Source organism: Schistosoma mansoni, chromosome 3, assembly GCF_000237925.1.
Source record: "Schistosoma mansoni strain Puerto Rico chromosome 3, complete genome".
Taxonomy (NCBI): Eukaryota; Metazoa; Platyhelminthes; class Trematoda; order Strigeidida; family Schistosomatidae; genus Schistosoma; species Schistosoma mansoni.
This window is the reverse complement of record NC_031497.1, coordinates 6,388,551-6,410,661: the sequence shown is the minus strand read 5'-3', so window position 1 is coordinate 6,410,661 and position 22,111 is coordinate 6,388,551. Positions and strand designations below refer to the sequence as shown.

General features: G+C 30.9%; 1 protein-coding gene across 1 annotated transcript; it reads right to left on the bottom strand.

The window, feature by feature from the left end:
- Window positions 1-560: 560 nt before the first annotated feature.
- On the bottom strand, window positions 561-20,590 carry Smp_017610 (putative copper/topaquinone oxidase; the record flags this gene model as incomplete). Its single annotated transcript, XM_018799032.1, has 4 exons — window positions 561-1,850; window positions 5,960-6,149; window positions 14,035-14,231; window positions 20,585-20,590. The coding sequence occupies 4 exons, from the start codon at window positions 20,588-20,590 to the stop codon at window positions 561-563; spliced, it is 1,683 nt and encodes a 560-aa protein (XP_018650862.1).
- Window positions 20,591-22,111: the final 1,521 nt, after the last annotated feature.

Genomic DNA, 22,111 nt, shown 5'->3' with positions numbered 1-22,111 from the left:
CCACCTGTGTTCTGTTCACTACAGTAGTAATGTGAAAGATGTGTTTATAAATAAAGAAATTTCTATAGCTCAGAGTAAAGACGTTGGAAGGATTGTAATAATTTCGAGGTATTGTTAAACTAAAACATGATGATAAATCCTTGAAAAAAAACATAAGTGTTTATACGTTTCCTGGTCCAATAAATCATCTAATTTATGACATAAAACATTCCATACACGCATCCTATAAATTTCTATGTTTATGTGACGACTTACAATTTGTCTCTTAATCAAGTTGGTTCTTGAGGTACTAGTTTTTTTTCTATAAATTAGTAGATTGAAAGCTATGAACATCAGTTCCTAGTCAACTGAAATGCCTTGCCAATTCTTTTATACTACCTCCGATAAGTTAGAGTATTACATCACTCATGGTAACAGTGAGGAATTATACCCCTGACACATTCAAAGAGTTATTCGCCAACTATATGCCTGAGTTATACAAATAAAACGTTTGCATGATGATACTCAATTCACTGATTTCATTGTTAATAACAATGTTAATTTACAAATAAAAGAAATAATCACCTGGACCAAGCAAAAGATTTTGTATATTGATCACTGAAAATTGTTTTAACTTGACCTTTATTAACAATAACTAAACATTTATCATTTCTATAATATTGACTTGTTTTATTAAACGATCCATTCATATTAGAATTCGTTGAACAAATTAAATATTGTTTAGGAAATTCAAATTTTGTTGAAAATCTAGCTTCCATTTCAGTTTTAGGAATATCTATAGATAACCATAATAGTTCTGAATCATTTGATCCATTTGATCGATTAGTTGTTTGTTGTAAGGGATCAAGCTTTATTTGATCTTCTGTTAATGATCCATGAATTTTAACTACTTTAATAAAATTCTCCTTATTTACAATGTCTATATCAATTTTAAAATGAAATAAATGATGATGAATAACCATATAGATTGGATTGATTACAGCTGGGAAACCATATTTGAAATTATATTGAAAAGGATCTAATTCTACATCAACATGGATGTAACCAGTTGGTGTTACTGAAAATTCAATTACACCAGATGAATAGAAAATGATATCAAATATATAATCATAATTAAATAATGTTGATATGGTGCGTACAATTAATGAATTACTTGTTATACCATGACCAAAATTTGTGTATTTTGCATCATTTTTTTCACCAAAATAATCATTAATATGAAATTCAAAATGTCGTCTAATTGGACCATGATAAGGATTAGTTTTCCATTCAAATAAACAAATACCATTTTTTATCAATTTAGGACCAGTTTCACCTGAATCAATTAATCTTACTGGTAAGTAGATAGCATTTTTAGGACAATCTAAACCTGGACTTAATTCTGAAGTCATACCGCCTATTCCAAACACTGATTCTAATGATGTCATTGCTTGCATAAATGGAGATTTACCCCAATATGAAGTGACTGTTTCCTCTAAACCAGCTTCAGATATCAAGCTAACATTTGCAAAATATACATTAAATACTCTAAGTCCTGTATCTCTTCTAACAGTTACATGAAAATCCCATCTGTCATATTGAATTCGACGTCTGTTTACATGAATTAAATTGCTTTTACGATTAGCTGTTTCAGAATTACTTTTCATGAATTCATTGATATGTGTTGTGGATTGTTGATTGGGTCCCGGCTTTAACTGGTTATGATACATATCTATAAACGGATGCTTGATCACTTTAAATTCACCAGAATGATATTTACTTAAAAGTTCTTCAATTGATGTGAACATCTGACCTTGAAACCAAATACCCAATAATTCCCACTCATCTGGATCCAATGATGTTTGATCGATCTGTAAATAGAAATATTTAAATGGAAAAATATGCTCATGTTTATTATACAGATTACAGAATTCTAAATTTTATATATATATATATATATATATATATATATATAACCTGTATATGTATTCGAAACCATATTCCTAAGAAGAATTGTTGTTCAACAAACTGTATTTCAGGCCATTCAGTCCAAAAAGTTATTGACCCTCGAATAATTTGATTATAGGTCCTTAAAAAATCCAGTTTTCCGGCGTTTTGCATCTGCTATTTATATACGAGTTACCGTCTAATTAGAGTAGAATTCTATTACTAAAGATTATGTTCATTTATTAATTGTATTCACCGTTAGTTCAGAAAATGACCAGGAAATTTCCGCCAATACATTAATCTGTTTATAGAGGTTTTAGAATTGATATCAGTTAAAACTACATCCGTATCAAATTAGGCGATAAACCAATTGTATTAATATGAACTAGAGGATTTGTTAAACATGGAATACTTTGTCTGGGATAAATAAATCAAGACTTCATGTCTGCAGTAAAAGCGTAGAAACATTATTAGTAATCGGTTTTGGAGATTATTAGACTTCCTTAAAATTATAAACCGATCTAGGCCAGACCACCATTGCAATCCTGGAAGCGTTGAACGGCCGTCTTGTCCTAGTGTGGAACTTTCCAGCAGTGTGTACCTAAGGCTGAGGACTCTGGAATCGAACTCGAGGTCTAACGTCTTGTGCGCAAACTCCTAAACTCACCAGAACTCAGAAATGTTTTTTGCGAACCTACTCTCCTTCAATATAGTTTTGTAGAGAATGTTGAATTTTGTTGAAAGTTGTGACCAGTAGAGTTAAACTGTATTGGATCTGAAGCAGTTACTCAACGAAGGCAACGAAAAATGGTCACTTAATGCCATGGATTGGTTGATATTAAACATTAACACAGTTGAATATCGATTCAGTGGTCTAGAAGTTAGGTGTTTGCATGTATGAGTTCGATTTTCGAGCGCTGAGCTCTGAGTGCGCACAAGTTAAAAGTCCCGCACTAGGACGAAGCGACCATCCAGTTCTCCCAGAATTTAGACTATGATCTAACTTAGTTCAATTCATGATCTCAATGTAGTTGTTTATTTTCTTCGGGTTGGCTCGCTTATTCAAACGATTTGAATCAAATAAATGTACTACTAAAAAGCCATACCGTGAATGAGGTTTAAAGCTTTGAAAATGATGGTAGTTTATCCTAACAGAATTTTATTGACAATTACGTATTATTAAATAACTCTTTGTACAATTTTACTGCCGAACCAAAACATCAGCAGAAATTGATTTTTTCAACTAAAAGGTAATGGGGCGAATTAATTTCTTTGATACCTTTTTTGTGCAATACAGTTATTATTCGATGTCTGTTGAAAAGCAATCATCAAAATGACCTAAGCCTATGCTTTTTGTTAAATGGTACTCATCAGAAAAGTGTGTCTCCAAATGTGAGGTAAATGATGCAAACTCGTCATGTTTAGACCCATGTCTCTCAGTCTCGTATTAAGGCAAGTTATCCCTGAGGTTTTTAGGTCTCGATCAATTAAATAATTTCATTTCACATATATGCAAAGGCGAATTTCATTTGGCCTTTGTGAGAAAAAGCTTATTTTTTTCATTTGGATATCACAAACTGTTTTGAAATGTTTAATATACTCTGATGATTATTTTCTTCATTATTTGCCCTATTTTGAAACTCTTCTTTAGCGCACACAAATAAAATAGGAGAATAGAGTTAACAACAGTAATAGATTAATATCAAAGTGAAGATAAATATTTCTTCTGTAAATAAAGTCCAAACTTCATCACATAAGTAGGTAAAATGCCAAAGATATTGTAAACGAAGGGATATAACGTTATTGATATGAAACACTAAGGTTTTTTAATAACGAATACTGGTTGTTGCCAACATCATTTGTTCTGCATGAACAGGTGAAGTGATAATTATCCATTGTTATCATCGAAATTACATTCTATAGTACTATAATCCCTTATATTGCTTTATTATGATTAGTCACTGCCTACGTTTCTGAATAAAGCTTAGACCTTAGGTTGTATATGTATTAGAAGAATGTTACCGAACAGGTTAGATTAAATAATATATTCATCAAGATATGGAGTTCATTTGATGACTCATTGACTGATGAAGTGTGTCTGAATGAACATATCTGCTAATTTAGATCTATACGATAACTGCATAAAGCTTTAAAAAGTGGATTGCTCGAAAGTATTTTCGAAATATACTATTACTTCATAAGCTGAAGAATTTAAAGTCAAGTTACATTGGTCAGCTGTTCTTCTCTTTTTTTGAAACATTTAACCATAATAACAAAATTGTCATCTAAATACTGAAAATGACTGTCTAGTATTTGCAAACCAAACTGAAAGTGAGATCCGTTGAAGTATTATGACCACTACTAAAATGTACGAAAAACATGGTGGTTAGGTTTTTAAGAAACTTACACATCCTCACTTTACATTCCGCTGACTTGATTTTCTTGTTGATCGTTAACAAGTTTACACGACACTGTTTAATCATGAGATAAACACTAGTAACCATGAGAAAGGGGATTTCTAATAACTGGACATTATTCCATTTATATGTGTAGACTTGCAAAAAAATTTGACGAAAGAAACAGAATTATTTTCCAAAAATGAAATATTCTTTCAAATGATTGAATCATCGAAAATCTGAAAGCTCTAAACAGTTGTTTTCTATTAGTTTGGAACTACTCAGTAAGCTTTTTGCATAAAAATATTAAAGTCAAAGTCAAAACCTTCTGTTTTAGTGCTGATCAACTTACTTTTAGACCATTTAATCGGGATCCGATAGCTAGCATTTCAAACTTCTCATAAAAATGTCTATAACTCATATTGAAGTTAGTCATCAATAAGCACATAATTTGTTTTACTTTATTGGTTAACTTGCTTGCTACAAGAAATAAAGGTCTTAAGTTCATTTCTGTATAGAGTCGTACATGTCTATTTCTTAATAGTCTTAAACTAAAAAGAAAGAAATTGATGTTCTTCTGTTTTACATAGTTCTTCAAATGATTACAATTACTAACTGAAGTTAACTTGACAAATTCCTCAACATTTTAAATGTTCGTAATATGAAAAATGATTATTGAAGTATGTGTTTGTTGGGGATGTTAAGTCCCCAGAGCTTACTTATTTTTGTAATTTTATTTTGAAAATTTGAATTTCCTTGTTTTCGCGCCAAGAGCGCTCCTTTCACCTTCGAGTCGTATTCGCCACATGGAAATATCTTAAACGCTATTTGTCCGTTATATCTTTTTAGTGTGCTATTTGTAATGCTTCTCAAGGACAATTTTATGCTGTATATATACGCTTGATTTCTTCCTGTTGTGATTGCTTGTACTTCGGCTGCTACTTTGTCTTGGACCTCTCACTCTAGTTAGCGGGGCCTGGGAAAACGGGTTAGAAAATAGCCTGTCATGTCACTGTGTCATCGAACTTCGTTCCGTTTACCGAGTAAAGAGAAATCGTAATTAACATCAAACATATCAGTGTTTATTTGTTTATCCTACTGAATGAAGTGTATATATATATATATATATACAAAGAAAAAAGCAAGATTCTCAAATACAACAAGGAGAACGCCAGCTGAAACGTGGAGAACTACTACATCCGTCGTCAAGAAGGTACAAGTATTTATAGACAGTTTTTTACGCAAAATACTCAACATCCATTGGCCGGATACTATCAGCAACAGCGTTTTATGGGAGAAGACAAAACAGCTTCCAGTTGAAGAGGAAATTAGGAAAAGACGTTGGAAGTGGATCGGACATATATATAATAAGGAAATCACCAAAGTGCATCACGAGGCAAGCTCTAACTTGGAATACTGAAGGGAAGAGAAAAAGAGGAGGGCCAAAGGACACATTACGTCGGGAAATAGAAACAGATATGAAAAGGATGAATGTTAAATGGAAAGAACTGGAAAGGATTGCCCCAGGACAGAGTTGGATGGAGAATGTTGGTGGGCGGCCTATGCTCCTCAACGAGGGGTAACAGGCGTAAATAAGTAATATATATTTATATACGAGTAGTATAAATATAACTTACATGAAATTGAATATCTACAGGATATTGTATAAATGGAGTTACTTGTCTACATAATCTTATCCAAATACGACGTCTTTCAGGTGCTTCTGTTGTAATCATTGGTGAAGCAAATATAGGAATTAAACAATTTGGTCTTCCTTTATTAGTATTATCATTATTATTATGAATTGACTTTTGACATAATGAATTCCTTTCATTAAATTGATTAAACCATGTATTATTATATTTATATAACCAATAATTATGTAATGGTTTATACATAAAATAACTTGCTGAATATGTTTCCATAATAATATGATTCATACGATTGGTTTGTATAGTTAAATAATCTAATACCATTTTATATTCAATATTTGTTAATGGTCTTTTATAATATGGATAAATATTTAAAAGTTTTATTAATTTTGGTTGTTTTAATGGACCAATTAAATATTCTTTAATTTTAGGTATTTTATATGAACCAAATAATATAATTGCTATACCATATCGTTCGAATGAACTAGATCCATTATTATTATTATTACCATTACTATTATTATTACTATGATTACTATTACTATGATTATTATTACGTAATAATGAATTGAAATAATTTGATCGTTCTTTTTTATTGGGTATATATAAATTTAAGCTCCATAAGTAATTCATTTTAAGTGGTTCAAATAATGTTCCATTATTATTATTATTATCATTACTATCATTATTATTATTACTATTACTATTATTATTATTATTCAATGATTTATTTGTTTTAATGAATGAATTAAATGCATAAATTGAATTAAATTTTAATTTTAAAAAATTTATAACATTTTGATATTCTTCATTATTTGGTTCATCAAAAATACCAAAATCTAAATTTATATTATTATTATTATTTTGTTTTATTGAATTATATTCATCCTCATTTATTGTTTGAATTGATGGATTTAAATATGAATTATCAATATTATAATTATTATTAATGGATGATAATATAGAATCATGGTTATGATTTGATTCTGATGTAATTATATTACTCTTTATATAAGTAGTATTATTATTATTGTTATTATTCATTAGATTATTTGTATGACAATGAATGAAAGTGTAACATAGAAAATAAATTGTTGGAAATATAATACAAATAGAAATTAATAGTAGTATGATTAGCCTGTAAGAAAAAAGAAGGAATATGTATATATTGATGAAACATGCTCTTTTTTTATTTAAAGAAATATATCTCATAATTGGAAGTATTAAATTCAATTAAAAATAGTATGGAAACTAATAATTTAAGCAGTTAAAAAAGCAATATAAACTAAATGAAGAAATCAAAGATGGATAGGGGTTAGCAGTGGAATCCAGTTTGACGCGCGTTTCGTCCTATTTGGGACTCGTCAGATGGATGTACCTGCATCTCAGAGTTGATGTTCACTCTGGGACTCGAATCCAGTACCTTTCGCTTCAAACGCCATCGCGTTATCCACTTAGGTACTTAGTCTTGATAGCCACTTGCTTGGGCAATGGGGTGAAGTTTAAATTCACTTCGTATTGTTTATTTGAATCTTCCCATTGATGTTTAGGACTGCAACTGGTCAGAAATTATAAACAAAGACGGATAATGGCTATCAGTAGAATTCTAGTGTCGATTATTATGTTAAGCCCCATATACTTTATTTTTGCTTCTGTACAAGCCAATTTACCTATCCATTTTGAGTCATGTTTCGACCTTGTTAATTATTCACTTATTAACCCTATTTTTTATGAGCGTGTGTGTGTACACTTCTTATCCTATTCATCACATGTCTGTTATTTATTTTTATCTGACTATAAATATTGATTAACGCTTGATTAAAGAGAGTTGGCTTACCCGCCATCTCCAATGCATGTCATTTTCGCGTTGCTCTCCTCTATTCGCTTCATCCCTCTGATTTCCTGTCCAGATAAAGTAGTGTACAAAATATATGTCTTCGAAATCCATTCTCGTATTTGACTTATATTATTTCGTTATTCATCAACGCGGATTCAGTCATGTATTATATACGTGGATAGACAGGATGTATATTTTGACAACAATCATTTATATGATCCAACTGGATCCAGATCTGGCTTCTACAATAATGGTGAGCCGCATTTGGAACACGCACCATTTCTCAACTAAAAAATCTAGGACGTGCGTTTCATCCTATTTGGGACTTGTCATCAGCTGGATATACGTGAATCTCAGAGTTCATGTTCACTTTGCGACTGGAACCCAGTACCGTTCGCTTCAAGCAGTATTGCGTTATCCAATTAGCTACTGAGTCCTGATAGCCACTTGCTTGTGTAATGACGTGAATTAAGACAATATCGAGGCGATATACACACTATGCACATATGCCAATAAGAGACTGATCAATCTCAGCCCCATACATCAAATGAAAGTTTCAAGTAAAGAATACCAAGTGAATTTAAATAAAGACATATTTCAATTCTAGTCATCTTTAATTATTGATTGTACACATGAATGACTGAATAGTCATATTGAAATATGAAACTAATAAATTGGAATAGATTACTAAAAAGTAGCCATCTGACAGTGTCTTAATAAACATAGTAAATAATGTACATTAGAATTTAAAACTAGAAATATTGTTTCCATGGTATTTGCTTAAAATAGGATCAAAAGATTATTGATACACCTTGCTGATGAATGTCAATTAGGAAGAAATATTGGTTTCTTACCACTTACCTTCAACTGAATAACATGAAAACCTTGTACATAATAATAAAAAGTAACTTAGACTAGTGGCCATATTACAACCTGGTCAACTGAATTCAGTTCGCGCTAACTACCAGACCATATGATATTGTTAACTACTATGTATTCATTTACCTTCAATTCTTCAGTCCTACAGCAGATCAACATCGACTGTGAGGTTATAATATTGACATAGCCTATTATATGCATAGAAGATGTTTTTCAAATAAATCGTTAGTGTTATGAATCGTTGATGAATAAAAACTTTAATACATAGACATCTGTTTCGAGCTGTCTTCAAAAGTTTAATACATAACACCAGAATAAATGTGTAGATATTCCTAAACAAACCAATGAAAATCAAATGAATATTTATTAGATGCACTATGTCAAATTGGGAGGTCTCGTACAAAGAAAATATTCTAATAAATTAAAACAAAACAGCTTTGAAAGATTTTCTTCCCATACACTTTTCACACTAGACATATTCAACTGTTATTTGATAAAGACACCCCTATTTGAAGAAGTATCGTACATTAGCTGCATTTAATATTACCGACATAGATAAACTGATTCAGATAATTTCTTGTGTAATTTTCTCACTTACTAATAATAATCTACACAATACAATTAGTTAGACAAATAAAATTATTCTCAGGATCACCCTGTCTTCCATTACAAGTTGAAGTGTTTATTTCAAGTAACTGAAATCATGAGTCAATTGAAGTTAGACCGCCATGGAAAACTTGGAAACACTGGACGGCCGTTTCGTCCTCCCGTGGGACTCCTCAACTATGAAAATACTGAAAGATCCACAAAATCCCTTCTAATTAATAAATTTATCAAAATGCAAATAGGTGATCTTAATATATCACAGAAATATTTTGATCATTGGATGAAAAAATGTACGTGCCACTAGTTTTTTCAACATCGTATTAATTAATTCAGTTCATTTCTGATATGTCTACTGAAGTCAGTATTCCATTATTTGAAATATATAAAGTTGTATTGAGATTATGATTGATTGGCACTAGTTCAGATCCGTAAACTATGAGAGAGACCAAAATATATGTATGACGTTTGTACGGGATCTAAGTGTTTTTTTGAAACAGATATTTGACGCAAAATTATTAAAATATAATGATAATTAGTCAAAATTTAAAGGTACATTTTTTTAGAAACTTTCTCGGTTATCTTAATTACTGTTACTGAATTAGTTACTTTTAAGCATTTGTTCCCAGGCGGGACTCTCTAACTAGGTATGCTTACAATTTAGCGTTGATGTTTATAACGAGACTCATACATTTAAAATGATCCACTTAGCTATCAAATCCAGACAGCCACTGCTTTGTGCAGTGGAGATAAGTTTTATTGCATTTGTACATAAGAAAAAAGGTCACTTATGATTATTGAAAAGCAAGTAGCAGAATAACACCCGGACGGCCTTCTTGAATATCTGGACTACCTGTTCTTGCCATCTAGACAATTCAACAAGTTTTCTGCTTCCTTGTTTTTTTTCACAGATCATTAATTAATTGCATAACCTATTCAGGTGAAAAGTTTACGACCTTTCGCTGTACAAGTTACAAAAAAGTACAGTCGGAGACATCGTGATGGCTGGCAATATCCATTGAAAAGAATAAATATTATTCAGATGTCGACTTCTGAAATGCTAATATCTGACGTTCACTCAATATTTATCGTCAATATCGATCAAGAAATAAGATACAAGAACTTGCTGAAATACTTTGTGCTGAAAATTCGATATTGTACCAAAAACATAATATTGAATGAAGCTACTACTAATAATAATATTTATCTGACTCTACCCCAATATACAGCAATACGTATGTATTTTTACATACAAATAAGTAAAATATTAATCCAATCAGGATAATTTACAACTCTATGATAACAATGAAAACGAATTACGTAACTAAGTATAATTACACGAAAAGTACAAATTGATAATGAGGTGATGGGTATATAGTAGTAAATATATAAATAATAAACACCATGATAACATGAACAAATATACTGATGTAGGTTACAACTTTAAAAAAAAAGAACTTAATAATAAAATAATCAACATAATTACGTAATGACAGTTGTATACGAATAGTCAAATTAAACAACGTAAGGAGTGAAGAGGCGACACGTAAAGTTGGGGGGGGAACTATAAATAAATACATCAGTGATCGACTCGTGAATCCAATTGTGAAGACATCTGTGAAAACTTAATAGAATCATTTATCAAGCCTTATTCAGTCAAGGAAGAGTTAACGGGATGTTACTAATTTGACCTACTTTCTATGTCAGTACGTTTGTTTATATTATCATGTTGTTTATTATTCATTTATTTGCTATTATACCTATCACCTCATTATCGATTTGTACTTTTCATTTATTATAATTAGCTATAGAATCCATTTGACATTGTTTGATGAAATCTTCCATTTATTGTTTAGGACTCCATTTAATCAGTCTCTTATTGGAATAAGTGTATTCTCTGCGGATTACGTCAGTATTGCCTTAAGTCACGAGTATTACAAGTACATATGATTGATTGCTAGTAGTGGAATCCAGGACGTGCGTTTCGTCCTATCTGGGACTCGTCGGCTGGATGCACTGGAGTGAACATCAACCCTGGGATGCAGGTACATCCAGCTGACGAGTCCCAAATAGAATGAAACGCGCGTCCTAGATTTCATTACTAGCCACCATCCACCTTAATCATAGACTCCGTTGTTATTTAGAGCTGTAAATTATCTTGATCGGTTTAATATTTTCCATACATGTGTATGCATATATTGCTGTATGTTATGGTAAAGGTTGGTCACTAACTTTGTAAAAATTATTGTTTATTTGTATATATTACTCTCATTTACACTATCGGAATTTCTTACATTCTAGCCATATATCAGCACACTATTTGGTGAAGAAACTCTTAACGATTTCTGATATTCCAATTCATTTTATTCTGTATCTTCATTGATCTTATTGTCATATTTTATGAACCATAAATAAACTATTGTGTTGATGCCGCTACTTGATAATAACCAGCGTTATACTTCACGATCGGTATCGACTCATCTCATTTAGAGGCTTCATTGTATTTTCTATCAATAAATCTTAACTACCATAGAAAGGATATGTTACATGTAAATTTATGTTTCCAAAATATTCACATATTTACAGTCCCTAACGGTTTTTATAATAAACTTGAAGTAAATAAGGAAATAATAATAAATGAATGGAAAAATCTTAAGATTGGCATTTACATTCTATGTCCCCCCTACGGTATTTGCAAAATAAATTTTTTACCTAAATATTCTTTACTTTAAAAAGAAAAACAACAGAAAAATAATCACAAAAAATAAGAGAGTGACCATTTGCAGTCCTAAACATCAATGGGATGATTCAAACAAACAATAGTAAGTGAATGAAATAGTCATTCGTTTTCTAGTATCTTCATAAGAATTAAGATTTTTTTTATATTTAAAAGAAGATTTTGGAAGCTTCAGTCAGTTTATTTAGTCCTAATGGTCATTTAAAAATATCAATGGAATTACTTTACAATATAATTATTTGTATACGACTTAAACTAAGATATCCTCTTTGTAATAAAATGTATATACATGAGCATGGATACCAAATTTCCTGTGTTTTTTGGTTACCACTTGTTTTTGAGTTTTTTATCTACAACTCTAATCTCTGATTTTGTTAACTAGTAAATAAAAAGTAAAAATTCCGAAATAGTTATAACAGATCTTGATAAGTGATCATCTTAGAAATCATAACGAAATCATTTATTTAGTTGTCAATCAGAACTTCAAGTTTATTTGTTTTTAAAAACGATGATTTCAACTATAAAATTACTGAAATCTCCACAAAAAACCCTTCTGATAATAGCATACTTAAAATTAAATAACTGTTGCTGCATTATACGAAACTATACATACATACAAGGTTTTTCTTGTATTCTTTGATTCGGTAATCTTTTTAATATACATATTTTCTTTTCAAGGCTAAGCATCACTATCATACAATAAATATCTCTCTTATTCAATCTACTTTACTCGGGCTATAATGCATAGTTTTGAAAAGAGAGTAAGAACAAAGATTTTAACAGAATAGCACGTAATTGTTTTATTTTGTTTAGTACTCATCAGGTACTTACAATCATCCTCATTACAAAATATATTAGTTTAGTCTCTGAGATTTATCTACACTCTTGTTTTACTATACTGATATGTAACTATGTCAGTTTTCAATTAAACCCTTTCATATGAATAATATGAAACCATTTTGTAATTATGGTTTTTAAATTTTACTGTCTATAAGCAGTGGATGAGAACTAAACAAAACAAAGTGAATTTATGCTATACTACTAAAATCTTTATTCTTTCCTTCTTTAGGATAATAAAAAGTAGTATGTATACATAATGTATAATTCGTTTGTTCATCAGATTAACATCTTTTCCCTTAACAACTACATGGATCTTGTAAATGTTTGCATTTTATATCTTAATCAAATAAGTTTTAAAATGATTAGTTTGTTTATACTTCTTTTCTGAATTAAGTTTATGTATAAGTTTGTTATCAATTAAATTAAGAAAGATTTCCTGTCTCGACTCATTCACTATCATCACTGATAATTATGTCAACTTTATAAATAATTTGAATTCACATAACGCTGAGAATCGGTGAAACAAAGTGAATTATAAATCTGACCTTTGGGGGAAATCTTTATGACAATGTGGCACTGGATTTAAATAAAATCAATAGAACTCTTAACTTGGTATCAGTGATTCTCCTTAATTAAGGGTTATTAATTATTTTATTATTATAATTAGATGTTGTTTGAATAAAGATAACAGGTTGCGAAGTACTGCTAACTTGAAGTTAACTATCACCACAAATCCAATTACAATCAGATAGACATTAAATATAAAAGAGTTTTCAATAATTGTTATGTTACCTTATACTCTTCTTAAAATATAAACAAAATTTTCATTTGAATTCATACAGTTTTACAGTCAAGTATCATCGTTTGTCGTTATATCAAGGCCGACGGGGACCTCTTTTGCAGTTTATCTGTAAGCTAGATTAAATCATCTTTCCAGAAATATGGCCAAATGTTTTGCAAGGCTCTATAGTATATACAAAACAACTTCAACCCTCATTATAGCACATTGGTTAGCTCAATGTGGATAAAAATTAACATTAGAGTATTTAACGACTAACTTTGAGATAAAAAAACCCCCTTAATTTCTTTTTTGTATGTCATTCGTCAATTAATACTCGACTATTGCAAGCAAATCTTTTGATGCAGGGTTAAAAATTTACTTACTTCAACCAATTTTTTTGAGGAAAACTTCTACCACTATTATTGTTAACATTATTTGGCCCAATATTTGTTTTGTCACTGAATATTGATAATTCTTGTGAATTTGAATTTTCTGGCAATTCTCTTTCCACATTTAATAGTTGATGATATTGATCATAATGAATTTCATTAGATGATTTCAATTTGAATTCTGTTCCAGGCTACAAAAAAAGAAAAGCAAACATATTCAATATTATCATAGTTTTAATCACGAACAGGATTTAGTTGGACAAATATTGAAAGCCTCGAGACATAGGACGGTTGTTTTGTATGGAACTCCTCAGTAATGTGCTCCCACAATCATGAACGCGAGAATCAAACCCAAGACCTTCACTCTCGCGTGCGAATACCTAACTCCTAGATCACTGACATGGCATCCAACTGTGTTAACGTTTTATAGCAATCAATCCATCGCATGACGTGACCATATCCCACACACTCGGCACAGTTTAGCTCCACTAATCACGGCATTCTGCTAGAACTCCATGAGTTGTTTCTTATATCCATCCACTGGTAAAGTTAAAATATTACATAAAATATTATGGTGTATTAAACACATATATTTGTATCAGTATGAGGGTTGTGGAGTTTGTTGAATTCTATTTAGATCGTGAACCGACCTCTCAGTGGTTATCTAACTTAGGTTGGTTCGTTACCTCAGTAACACATATATATATTTCTAGTAACGATAAATGCTCCCTAAGTATCTAGTAAACTTCAAAATCGCTTAAATACCAATTTCACTGATTAGTGGACAATATTTATTCTTAATATATATATATTCAACAATAAATGGTTAGTTCTACAATAACAGACTGAAATGATGATATGAAAATGTTTTAAAAAAAGCGCATTACCTTTTATTTACTCAACTGAAATACGATTCACTTAAATAAAGAATGTATAACTTAACGATCAATTTCAATCAAAATTTGGTTGGAAATTTATTTCATAAAATAAAATTTTGATGATTAAGATAAATTTTAAAGAATGAAAATATGAAATTCACTTGGTATTGTTTACTTGAAACTTTCATTTTATGTTTAGGACTGCAATTGACCAGTCTTTTATTGGTATATGTGCATACTGTGCATATTGCCGCGACATTGCATTAATTCACAAAGATTATAAGCAAGGATAGATAATGGCTAGCAGTGGAATCCAGGACTCGTGTCTCGTCCTATTTGGGACTAGTCAGCTGGATGTACCCGGATCTAAGTGTTGAAGCTCACTCCGGGACTCAAAACCGGTACCGATCACTTCAAACACCATTGCGTTATCTACTTAGTTACTGAGTCCTTCTAGCCACTTGGTTGTGCAATGGGGTGAAGTTTAAATTCACTTGATATTGTATTTAAGTGGATAACGCAATAGTGTTTGAAGTGAACGTTACAGGGTCTGAGTCCTGGAATGCACGTCAACACTTAGATGAAGGTACATCCAGCTGACGAGTTCCAAATAGGACGAAACGCGCGTCCTGGATTCCATTGCTAGCCACTATCTATCTCTGCTTACGATACATGGATTTTCTTTTTATCTAATAATCAGTAAAATGTTATTACGATAATGCAATGAGAAGACAAAGTTTATCAGAATTATGTGATATATTTACGCAATACATTTCGAACAATCTGATCACACATAACATACTTGTTAAGACATTTTTATATGAAAATTTAAAAGGTCAACTAAACAGATTGAAGGTAAGCCGTAACAAAGAAAGAAAATAAATAAAGTACACAAAAACAATGTGATAACCACTCTGAGTAATAAATCGGCATTACCAGGTTAGGTTAAGGGTAAGAATAAATTGTTCTCGAACACATAAAGAGGGTTTCAGTTTCCGTATACTAAAGGCCTCAATAAACCTTAGTACGCGTTCTTGAAGGCTTTTGTACAATACTACCAATGCTGACTTGATGTCAACCTGATGACCAGTTTCAGTTATTAACTTTGAATATATATATCGGAAATTCACTCTCTTATTAACTATTTATATTCAGTAAGTTAACTAGACAATTACTGTAATATAAAATGAACTATATATATGTTCCCTTTTCCAGGGTTCTGCCCTCTTTCATCTCTTATCAGGTCTTAACAGTAATAATGATTAACTTGATAAATAATATTTCTTAATCGTAATATAAAATAATAGATGTATGTTGACCGAAAGAAAAATTATGAAATACAATAAACAAAAGTCACATTATAGATTCCCTAGACAACTATTCACAGAAAGAAAACTTTTTTTATTTTGTATGTTACAATTAAATAGTTGAATAGATACATGACTTTAAGTAATCAAACTTTCTAGATCAACTGCTTAAATATGAATTATGAAATGAAGTTGAAATGTATAATTCTATGGTTGAAATCGAGTAATGTAACAATCAAATTAATGAATGGATGAAATGTGATGATGAACAGAGAACGCAGTACTTGAACGAAGTACTGATCAAAACCATAGTCAAAAAAAATATCAAACCAAAACTTGGTACTGATACCTACTGATGTACAGACTGTTTTTCATAAAAATATATGTTCTTGTATATGTTAACTGAAAATAAGATTACCATGATTAAACCAGCTAAATATCAGTATAATTATACGTATCAGTATACTTTATTTATCTAAAAATGGAATGAGTTATTTTTCATTGTATGATATAATACTGTATATTACAAATTAATTTAATTGATTGATTAAAGAAAACCAACTAAACATCATCTAGTGTAGGATATAGTAACATTAAATTCTTAATAGTGATTTTGTCACAAATTAACATAGTGAGGACGATCAGACACCTCTAAACAATTGTTTTATATTAACACAATCTAAGCTAGATAACCATTAAAAACCTAGGAGCACTGCATGTCCTTTTCGTCCTAGTGTGGGACTCCTCAGCAGTGCACATCCACGACCCCACATCAGAGGGACTCTAACCCAGGACATTTGGTTTCGAGTGAGAACTCTTCACCTCTAGACCAATGGTTCGGCATACAAAGGTGTTAATGTCTAACTTCAATTTATTTATGATCAAACTCAATCTTTCATCCATTGTCTAATGAAGGGTTGCGCAAGATCGTGGATTGATTGAAATTAGACATTAACACTGCTGGATACCGGCTCACTGATCTAGGGGGTTGAAGCGTTCTCACTCGAGAACAAATGTCTTGGACTCGAGTCTTTTTTGGTGTGGAATTGTGGGTGCGCACTTCTGAGGAGTCTCAGACTGGGATATGACGGCCGTCCAGTACTTCCAAGTATTCAATGGTCGTGAATTCAACTGTCAAGATTCTACAATTTCGACAAATCCCCGTACTGTTTTATATGAGCATACGGCTTAATAACGATGCACAACTGTAGCTTCGCACACAAAATCAAACCTTATGAGCACTTTAAATGGATTACATGTCTCTGCGTTCAATATAGCCAACAAAAAGAAGTCGAAATTCAAAGGTAACGAGTTCTAATATGCAAAATAACAGTTGTAGTAATTCCTGGAAAATTGGTACTAGCCAGTAAAAAATCGTTTACAAATTTTTGATATTCATTAACGGATATTTTATGGTCATCATCGTTGTTAGGGCGAAAATTATTCTGGAAAATGCTTAAATATTTAAACCACATATTATTCTATTTTACATACTACTTCATGTTATGCAACGTCTCCTTACCCAACTTTAAAGTCAGGTTCGTTCTACTAAAAACTCATTGATGGACTCTGTTTGAATTCATTTTAAATTTTCTATGTATATTGATAATTCAGTGTTTAAATTCATCGACTTCGAAATATTTATCATTTAGTTAGTTAACTAAAGTTTGGAATATAGATACTTGAATTGTAATTCATTTGGTCTAGAGAAAAAAACTGTAGCTCTGTAGATCCTACATTTATGAAGTCACCTTTTCATTTGTTTCTTAACTAACAGAAGGGGTTTTTTGTGGAGATTTTAATAATTTTATGGTTGAAATCATGAGTCATTTGAAGCTAGACCACCATGGAAAACCTGGAAGTACTGGACGGCCGTTTCGTCCTATTGTGGAACTCCTCAGCAGTGTGCATCCACGACCTCGCCTCGCGAGATTCGAACCCAGGACTTACTAGTCTCGTTAACAAGTAAATCATGAAAAAAAATCATCCTTAAAAAGATATACTGATATCTCTATAGAATTAATTAACTTTGTAAATTAATATATTAAGTAGGAAGAATATGTTTGTAAAACCTTAACGAATGGATTTGAAATAAATCCAACGTTACACCTGGCAATCTGGTCCAAGCTTTTTTCCTTGGATATACTTCAAATTCATTCAACTGAGATTTTACAAATATATTCTTCCTATTTAATATTTTACATCAACTTGGTGCCCAAATACTGTAAAACTATTAGCTCTAATTAAGACGAAAATTCTTATATATTTATTAAATGAATAGTTATAATAAATAATCGAACCTTTGCTTACCATATTTCATGAAGTACATTAGAAACAATCAAAGTTCAATTTTCATTATTTAATATTCAATTTGAAATGCTTATCTACTAGTTATCTATTTGTTTATTTATTTATTTACTTGTCTGTCCAATTGGAGAAAAACAAAATAGATTTTTTTTTCATTATTATTATTATAAACAGTTAATAATTGTGTTGATTTCCATCTCCCTTCCAATGTTTTACATTTTTTATTGAATCCATTGAACATGTTCAATGAATGAAGAATTCTATTCATTGGCTTAATATAAATTATTACATCGAGCCAATCATCCCATCATAAACTTCTATATTCTTTTTTTAGTTATTGTTTACTAACAAGTTAAAAGTAATATATATATCTATTTCAATAGTATAAACCAGACAAAGAGAATATTATCTAGATATATATTAAGAAATCTATAAGTAACTATGGATATACAATGTAGTTTATGAAGATTATATATCTATATGATTTGCACATCCAACTGATGTGTAAATGACATGCTAAAACGTCTTATATACACATACACACACACATGCAAAATGATGTTTGTCCAATGATGTGTGCAAATTTCTTTCAAATTATTTCACTTCTGAAAAAAAGAAAATTATTTTTTTCTGTTTACTTATAACTAAACATCAATGATTATCTTAGTAACATATTTATGATGTAAAGTTTTACCAAAAAATAAAAAAAGGAAGAAAAATATGACTCAGATTATCCTTTCTCAGTTTAGTGATAGACAATAAAATGAATGAACTAGACTATGTAAGTAGATATTCATTAATATTTAAGTATATATATATGTATATGTTTGTGTATAATCAGAACGGTTGAAGAAGGCAAATTATATTTGAAATTTTTTCTCCCCTTTTTAAAAAAAAAAACAAAAAAACTGTTAGTAAATTATTTCAGTCTCTTGACAACAATAATGAAATCAAAATAAAAAAAACTGAAATGAATAAATATGACAGGGAATTTTTTTTCCTTTATTTAAATAGATGATATTGGTATTGTTTTAAATTCTATAATGAATAAATAGATATTAATAAAGATGAGTATACCTTCTCTAATATGATGAGGTAACTTAGATAAAACTACTACATCCATCGTCAAGAAGGTACAAGTATTTATAAACAGTTGTTTACGCAAAACACTCAACATTCACTGGCCGGATACTATCAGCAACAGCGTTTTATGGGAGAGGACAAACCAGCTTCCATCTGAAGAGGAAACTAGGAAGAGACGTTGGACATGGATAGAACATACATTAAGGAAATCACCAAACTCCATCACGTGGCAAGCCCTAACTTGGAATCCGCAAGGGAAGCGGAAAAGAGGAAGGCCAAAGAATACATTACGCCGGGAATTAGAAGCAGATAAGAAAAGGATGAAAAACAACTGGAAAGGACTGCCCAGAACAGGGTTGAATGGAGAATGCTGGTGTGCAGCCTATGTTCCTCCACGAGGGGTAACAGGCGTAAGTAAGTAAGTAACTTAGATACAATTGTTTCTATATAATCGTACAGATCGAAGTTTGTTTCTCACCTTTTTTCAATTAATTATGTAACTACACATTTAAGGTGTGAAGTAGGTATATGTTCCTTTTGTCAATCGATCAATAGTTGGATAAACCTTTGTTAGGAATTAGAGCGAAATTAAACTATGATTCTTGGAAGTAAACTAGTCTTAAAAGTATGGAATTGTTTTTAGTGTTAATCTCCTTAATTGTAATGGGAATGATCTGTTAGGAGAACAACATAATGATAATGTACAGTTGTACGATCAAATAAAATGGAGCTTACATTAAATAAATTTATTACTGAATAGTAAATATATCAGTTTAAATATTATTTAGATCTACACGATCTATCCAACATATAAGTAAATTGAAACATTGAAAAAACTTAGGGAATTCATGGAATATTCCAGGTTATCCATAAATATAGGCTGATAAAGAAAAAATAAAGCTTTATGAACGAGATTGAGCTTCTCAGTAAACTCTAAAAAGATTATACAGCACAAGAATTATGAACTACCTTCATAATTGATAAAAAAGCAATCTTGTGTGATCTCTCGCTTTTCCTGATCATTGATTCACAGTCCAGACGACTGCTGATGAAATTTAATTTGCTAAAAATTATCTGCTTTTGCTGCTGTCGGAAAATATTTTTGGTTGAGAAAATTGTTAAGTGATGAAGTATCTAAAATTTCTGCTCTCTAAAGATCTCGATGAATGTTTGAATTATGGATGTAACAAATGTTTTGAAACGAATAGAGAGTATTTTCAAGGGGATAAGATTAATATACCCCACATCTTGTTAAAGTTTTTATGACCACAGTTCTTGAATTTACTGGACAGACTACTTATTTGTGATGATCAGTAGTCAAATGATAGGTCTTGCTCTTTTAAGGGGGTTTGTAGTTTAAATGTAACGTTCATTTTTAGAGCATCTCAACGGATATTTTAAAGTTTACTAACGATCTGTTTATTGTTTCCCAGAACCTCGTAATCATTTATTTTCAAAAACTGACAACTTGAATTTAAAATTTTTCATTAGATATTTGAACTTTAGTGCTTCAGTATTTTTGATTGAGATCATCAATCGGTCAACGTCTGACCACTAATGAAAACCTGGGAGCGCTGGGCGGCCACTTCTTCTCGGTATGGGACCCCCAGCAGTGAGCACCCACGATCCCGCACGTTTAATTCAAACTCAGGACCTTCGATCTTGCGCGCGAATGCTTGACCTCTAAACCATTGAGCCGGCATCCAACAGTGTTAATGTCTAAATCCAACCAACCTAATTCAGTATTCGTTTGTCAAAATCTGTCTGGGGGTAGATTTTGCCAAAACAACCAGGTACAGATTCGAAATAGCGACACATTATTATAAATACTTAATCATAAGATCTGATAGTTAGTCAGGATTTGTTTTTATATAGTTAAGTTGTATTTTTCTCTGACTGTCCTTCAATCAATAACGCCCTTATTTTTCTGTAAATCTAACTCGTCATTTCCAATTAATCATACAGTCACTTAATTCTAGGTAATATAGTTACAAATCAATCCATCTTCCACTCAAACACTCTATGATGCATCTCAGGATACCAAACTGTAGTGAAACACTTGATATCACAGCGATTTTGATGTTATCTGCTCTGTAAACAAAATAGTAATTAGTCATTAAAACTTGTTTAATATAATAATAGACATTCTAATACGCAGTTGCGAATATTTTAGCGTAATTATTACTCTTCCGAATTACACTTTTACGTAAGTACAGTTTCCAAGTCTCATCATAATTTAGAACTGTCTTTTTATTCATGAAAGTTTGTTAGTATTGAGTAGACACTTTTATAGATAGTATCTACTTGTCTTTATTTGACTATAAACCAAGTAGAGATAGACAGTTCTTCTGTTTTTTTTATAATAAGTCTGTTTACCAGGGGTTGGTCATTGAATCATTTTATTCTAATGAAAAATCAGGTCTTAGAGGAAAAAGAATCTGAATGTACCCAACAATTTAATAACTCTTATTTATTTAAATACATAAATATTGGTAC